The 7,429-nt window shown below is 32.7% G+C and overlaps 1 protein-coding gene across 1 annotated transcript in view; it reads right to left on the reverse strand.

The window, feature by feature from the left end:
• Positions 1-7,429, reverse strand: part of AGPS (alkylglycerone phosphate synthase) — a 119,114-nt gene that overhangs the window by 26,818 nt on the left and 84,867 nt on the right. The window contains exons 15-17 of the mRNA XM_012806180.2: positions 7,070-7,139; positions 4,896-4,957; positions 2,057-2,146 (exon numbers count right to left, since the gene is read on the reverse strand). Coding sequence (XP_012661634.1) covers positions 2,057-2,146; positions 4,896-4,957; positions 7,070-7,139 — 222 coding nt within the window. The remainder of the gene's footprint in view (positions 1-2,056; positions 2,147-4,895; positions 4,958-7,069; positions 7,140-7,429) is intronic.

Genomic DNA, 7,429 nt, shown 5'->3' on the forward strand with positions numbered 1-7,429 from the left:
TGAGACAGAGTCTTAAGCCGTCACCCTGGATAGAGTGCCATGGCGTCTGCATAGCTCACAGCAACCTCCAACTCTTAGGCTCAGCAGATTCTCTTGCCTCAGTTTTTTCTATTTTTAGTAGAGATGGGGTCTGGCTCTTGCTCAGGCTGGTCTGGAACCTGTGAGCACAAGCAGTCCACCCACCTCCATCTCCCACAGTGCTAGGATTGCAGGTGTGAGCTTGTGCACTCAGCCTAGCATTTTACTTTCTTACCCTGCTGAATTTAGCAAACTCTCAAAGACATCTCTTCCAATAGCAGCAGTAGGTAGAACTAAGAAACACAATACAGTAGTAGAGAAGTACAAGATAAGAACACAAGAAAGACAGAGAAAAAAAGAAAAAAAAAAAAAACCACAGTAGAAATAGCAGTTTAAAGAGACAGAAATATTTCTAGTCTTGCAAAACAAATGTATGTAAATTATCATGCTATGAAGAACAAGCAGGCTTAACAGCTGGATGCCTTAAGGAAGATTTGTCACTGGGGAGAAAAAACAAATATCCAAATTTTACTTACTAATACTAGTGGGAACTGTCTACCTCAAGCTTAATTTAATTACATCACAATAATTACTATAGCATTTACATAGCTCTACAGAGCCTTAAGTTTTTCATTTGCTTTCATTGCATTCTTATAACAGTCCCATCAAGACATGCTATCACCACTATTTTATTGACGATAAAATTAGAACTTGAAGAGATTAAATGACTAATAAATAGCAAAACAGCACCTTCAGTCTTTAGACACGTGCACTCTTAACAATACAAAACTTAAAAAGTAGGCATAACGTTGCTATGGAACAAGGTTGAGGGGCAGAGGCTGGTCAAGGTCTGCTTCCTGAGCTGAGATTAAGTAATTCCAGATATACACATATCAGAAGAACAAGCAGCATGAACAGAAATATATAGAGAATACTATTATGCTAAAACATAACTTATTCCAGAAGACTAGCATCAGGTGTACTTAATAATGGAGATATTACATTATTTCCAAAATTACCTTTTACTCATGTTTACATAGTAAGTTGTTTCTATAATATTGCAGATATCTTTGTAAAAACCATATACAACACATACACACAGAAAAAAAACAAAGCAGCTATACAACATAAAATGTTCAATAAATTTTAAAGTGCCAGATTGCTACATTTAAGGTTCCCATTTTTGTAATCTGTTCTAATTTCCATTTATTTTCCATTCAAATTCTATAACTTTTTTGAGAAGTCAAATGTTAAATTCAATGTGTTTACACAGAAAATATCAAAATATTGTATACAAAGTCCCCCTTCTCAAGAAAACCCCCTTTTGGACTGCTGCTTTATACAAAAACGACAAGATCACCAGCTAACCACGTGCTCACTATCTGCTACGGAACATGTCCAATACGGATTATACAACATGTGGCATTTGTAAATTTAAATTAATTAGGAAAGAAAATTAAAAATTCAGTTCCACAGTCGCACTAGCCACATTCAATTGCTCAGTAGCCCCATGAGGCTTATGGTTACCACACTGGACAGTCTAGATATAGAATATTTTCATTATTGAAGAAAGATCTATTGGAAAGCACTGGCTTAGTCCTCACTTGGGTCTTTTGTTCCTCATATTCCTTCATTCTACTCCCATTCATTTAATTAACAATATGGTGAAAGCTGTTTCTTCTCTGATAAAGAAAGAGCTATGTTGACTATGCAGATAGTTTATAGCTTCTTGACTACACAATTTATAGTTTTAGTAAAGGAAGGAGTCATCCTCTACTTCCAGGAGCTTGGACACTTGGCTCTTCAATGCATGCTGCCCCAACAGGATAGAAGTCTTATTCACTGAAGGGCATCCTACTGTTACAGGGCTCAAATACTAGCACTACAGTCCTAACAAGGTGGGAAGGGAAGTTTAAGAAAGCCTGCCAAGGGGAATAAGCGGAAGCTTTTCCTAAGCTGGCAAATTATATTTTCCCCATCGATTAAAAAAAAGAAAAGTTTTTTCAGAATATAGAGTATAACAATTAAAAAACCTCACCTGCATGTCGCAAGAGGAGCAAACTGAACACCCTTCTCTTTGCATTCCCTTGTTATTCTTTCTTTTACATTTCTACAGAGATCTACAACCCTAAAAAAAGATAAATGAATACAATATTAAGTTTTCAAATGAGAAGCACACAAATTCTAATAAATGCAGGTTAATCTTACATATTTCAACTCCAAAATTCTTTTAACTAAAGCTATCATAGTTATTCCTTTCAAAACTGACAAGGGCCTAAATCATTCAAACTGAGCCCTCCATTCCTAATGGAAAGTCAATGAAGCTCTTTTTTGCCATAAGGAAAACAGAAGTCAGAAGAGAATATTCAAATCTCCTGAATGCAGTTTCCTACACATGGAAAACCTCAATTTTAAAATAAATTTAATTCCAAAATTTTAAGAGCTATAAAAAACAAGTTAATGAAAATTCAATTCTAGGTTACATGAATACCAATCTTTATCCATGTCCAAATAGTTTTACTTAATGTAAAAATAATTCAATTAAAAATCATGAGGTTACATAAGCCTATCTCAAGTTGAAATCCAACGTGACAAAGGCTTATTAAACAAAAACTGTGTGCACAGTGTTAGTGTGCTATGCTAGACTGTTTGATATGAAAACTCAGTGAAAACAGACAGGTGAGGAAATAGCAATAACCCTTAAAAGGGAAAAGAGATGGACAATATTTAAGCATATTAATCTATTTTTAATCATCTAGTTTTGTTTTTTTAATTCCTTTATTTTTGAATGCAAGCTATATTATATCATAACTATGAATTCTGCTTCATTTGGAAAATGAAATTCTTAAGGCATATATAAACCATATCACTCCCAATAAATATCTTGGCCACATACGGACACTGGTTCTGTGTTTAAAACATTGGTCTGTTTAGCATCATGAGAACTAAAATGGTACCAGAGAGACTCAAGAGGTCTATCTTTAGTCTCAGGTTGAATTAACTGTGTAGGAACTAATTTGATCAAAACAGTAACATTTAAGCAGATCATGCTTTATGAAACATATTCACCTGTTTTTCCAGTAAAAATAAGAAATATATGATTAAAATAGAAATCAGATTTTAGTGTTTTATTCGCATATCAAAGTTTTTATTTTTAAGAATACAGTATCTGAAAGTTTTATAAATTCTAATTTTACAAAATGGTGCTCATTAAGAACAAGCCAACTAGTCTGTGGTCATCTGCATGACAGGCCAAATTAATTTATATACGGAAGGAAAGGTATTAAAGAATAAAATGGTCTTTGAGAGAACTATGAACAGCTGCCAAACTATTTCTGCTCTGCAAAAGTATCAGATGTTGATGCATTGGTAATTCTTTTCATTTACATGTTTTTTTCCCCTTGTTAAAATTTAGCATCAAAAACTATAAATAACATTTCAACCTGAGAAAGCCGATTTAAAAAATGAGAAAAGAAAAAAAATTGTGAATAACAGAGTGAAACTATAAATTAGGTTACTATCTAACAGTGTATGATGCATGACGATCAATGCACCCAAAGTCATATAACTCCCAACAGATGAAGACTTCATGTAGAAAACTAAAAGGTTTTCAGGGAGGGGGAGAGGTCAAAAGAGAACAATTAAGATGTCCAATATCTAAGAGGTGAATTTGTGGGGATTTATTATACCCTATATATTTTTTCATAGTTTTTTTAATATTTTGTAAAGAAAAAGTAAAATGTAGGCATACTAGAAGAAAATAAAAACATACAGGTTGAGAATCCCACACTCTGAAATGCTCCAAAATCTGAAAAGTTTTTGAAAGCCAACATGTCACTCAAAGGATATGTTCACTGGAGCATTTTAGATTTTGGATTTTCAGATTTCAGTTGCTCAACAGGTACATACATAATGCCAATATTCCAAAATCCAAAACCATTTTGGCCTCAACCATTTCTGATAAGGGGTAGTCAATGTCTATTGAAAATGTTTTTATTACTGAATGATTAAAAATTCACAAGGGTATTTTTAATACATTATTTAACATTTCCTAATTAGTTTTTATTAATTTTCTAACCAACATTTGAGCATGTGCATGTGTATGTGCGGTGTATTTCCAATGATAAAACCCTTCTAAAATTTATTGCCATTAATCTTATTTGGGCCACTCTTATAATATGCTCCAGTATCAGAAACTGGCTTAAGTTTAAAAATAAAAATCGTATTTAGGGCACCACCTGTGGCTCAGTGGGTAGGGCACTGGACCCATATACCAAGGGTAGCGGGTTCAAACCCAGCCCCAGCTGAAGGGCAACCAAAAACTAGCCGGGCATTGTGGCGGGCGCCCATAGTCCCAGCTAATTGGGAGGCTGAGGCAAGAGAATCGCTTAAGGTCAGGAATTGGAGGTTGCTGTGAGCTGTGTGATACCACAGCACTCTACCGAGGGCAACAAAATGAGACTCTATCTCTTAAAAAAAAAAAAAAAAAATTTGCATTTAATTTGTTAAATCAGGTTTCTTTCAGAAATCACTTAAATGTAAGTTCTTAGTTAGTAACACACATACCATTATCAAAACATAAATGATGCATTACAAAACAAGGTCAACTGGTTTTATAATTGGGAAAATTTTTTAGAGATTAAATATATTAATCATTCAAGAATTTAAGTTAACAGCTAAGTAAAACCACATGGTAACATTCTGTGTTCAATAAAATTCTTCAAAATGTAAACTTCAAAAATACCATTGTACTTTGGATGGTAGACAATTTGCCTCAAACAAACAAAAAAAAGGCTTGAAAATATGGTTTATACATCAACACACAAACATTACATTAAGCAATTCATATATGAATACTATCAGGCATTATATTTTACCTGTCCCAAGGAGCAGAGGTCTCAAAAGATTCTCCTAATACATAGTATTCCAAACCCAAGTCCTGTGAAGATACACACAGAAAAATCAAGAAACCATAACAGATGTCAAAGAAGCAATAATACTGTTAGTATTCCATATTCACTGTCAGTACTGCTTGTTTCTAATTTAACTTTGACTGCTCTTCATTATTCATACCAAAAGAGCCCTGGAAAGTTGTAAGAGTGAGCTACAACTTCCCTGAGCAGAGGAAGCTTGCCTGTCTTATACCCCTCTGTATCTTTGGAAACAGGCAGAGTGCCTGATGCAGGGCAAAGGCAAAAGTTCTGCTTCTTCAGGGAATGAAGTCTCTATATAAGAACAGTATGTATACATAGAGAATACTAGCAGAGTCCTGTTTTTTGGTGTAAATAGCAAATTAATCAACATCAAAAACAGTCATCAAGATTGAAGGAGCAGGAGAATATGGGGTGAACAGAAAGAAGAGAAGATATTTCCCTTAAAATCAACTATCTTTAAAAAATTTTTTCAAAAATAGAGTTCCTCTTTTTGAAGTGAGAAAATACCCAAAACATCTGGAGGCACTTCTGGTAGAAAATTATTTTCTATTCACAAAACATAGTAATTATACATAATCATCAATTACAAATAACTTATAATACTTAATTTCTTTACCCAGAGCACAACTGTTTTACTAAAACTGGAATATAATTGGTGAGAATGGTATCAATCATTGGAAAATTTTTTAAAGATAAAACAATCCTGGGGAAACAAAGCTCTAACTTGCTTTTAACTAAGCTTTAACATTAACAGAAATCTTAAAAATAAAGAAACTTATTCCAAATCGTGTCTCTGGTGTACTTGTTACAGTTATATTTCATTTTTTTCTAGAATTCTGAATTCAGCTATTATGGGAAAATGGTCAATATCATCAGAGAAAATGCCTAATAAACAAAACTTTATGTCTACTCAAATGCTTACTGTGGGGAGAACCTGGAGCACTGACAGTCTGCAGAGGCAGACGTTATTTGTAAGAGCTAAAACTACCTATTACTCTTCACAATGGGTACAGCTCTTAAGCAGAATTTCTAACAGGCAATAAATACACATTTCCTTGTCAGCATCACAAGAGGGGAAGGATTACCTGTTTCAAACTCACTACCATTTAAAATTTAGATCTTAGTAAGATTAAATTATCTCTAAAATGAGAACACATTAACTCAAGCTTTCTTAGAGAAATAAAATGTTGTAAGTTTATCTAAGAATTTCCTTTAAAACAATTTCCACATGAAAAATTAGAAAAGTTAGTATTTACCGGGGATGGATATCCCAATTATCCCAATTTTGATCTTTTTACATTACATGTATGAATGTATCAAAATATCACATAGTCTGAAAATACATACATCTACTATGATTTAATTTTAAAATGTTTTAATGTAATGATGAAAAAAGGGAAATTTTAGTGTTTGGGGAAGCCAAATTCCCAAGATATCTGAAAAAAATGACCTTTTAGAATAACTTCATTTAAAGTATATAAAAGGTGAAATTTTTAAAAAGTAACCCCAGCAAAAAGCAGAAAACATTTAAGAAACCTGATTTTGTTACAACCAAACTAGAAAAGCAAAACTAAATGAATAAAAATGAAAAACTGAAATTTCAAAAGAACAATTTTGCCACTGGTTAAGTATAGCATAATTGAGATTAATAAGAATAATGGATTTCTCAGAAAATCTAGAATTAGAAAAATTTTAGTGCTCAAATACACATAAATTAGTTCCTTAACTCTAATCATCACCAATGAACCAATAACTACTTGGAATCACGTTAAATAGGACACAGTTAAAGATTTATATATCTTTAAAACAGATTATGAATCAAGTGAGGAATATTGCTATTAAAACAGCTTGATTCTAACCAAGTACCATAGGAATGGCATGCTCAGTTCTAAACAAAGAAAGCCTCCATTCCTTTTAAACAGCACAAAGACATTAAATCATCTTTAAGTTCCTCAAAAGCACCCACAGAAGGTTTGAATTTAATCCAGAGTTCATGTAAAATAATGTGCTAACTTACAGTAGCTTAAAATTTAAGAAAACAAAAAAGATAATTTTATTCAAAGTTAAGAAAAAGTCTTATTTGCAATATAAATTAAGTGATAAGGGAAATAACTTACTCGAATATATGCAATGACATAGGTCAGTAAATAACCTCTCTGTCCATTATCTTCTCCAGCTGCCAACCCACTGGAATTAAAGAACAAAATGTTAAAACCCTTCAAATGAACTACTAAAAATATATAAAATTAGCCAAACTGATAGGTAACTATTGATAGACCAGTATATGTGTATATTACATCTTATTATATGTTAATCTCATTTATCATAAATATATCAAAACACTACTAAGATAACAAGCTTGGGTAACAAATTAAAAGAGAAAACACATTTAATATTTCACATTAGTCATTAATTTCAAACTTTTATCCACTAGACCAGTGATTTTCAACCAGTATCCTAGTGTGCCATGAGAGGAC

The sequence above is a fragment of the Otolemur garnettii genome, unplaced genomic scaffold (genome assembly GCF_000181295.1).
Source record: "Otolemur garnettii isolate 467f Iridium unplaced genomic scaffold, OtoGar3 scaffold00048, whole genome shotgun sequence".
NCBI lineage: Eukaryota > Metazoa > Chordata > Mammalia > Primates > Galagidae > Otolemur > Otolemur garnettii.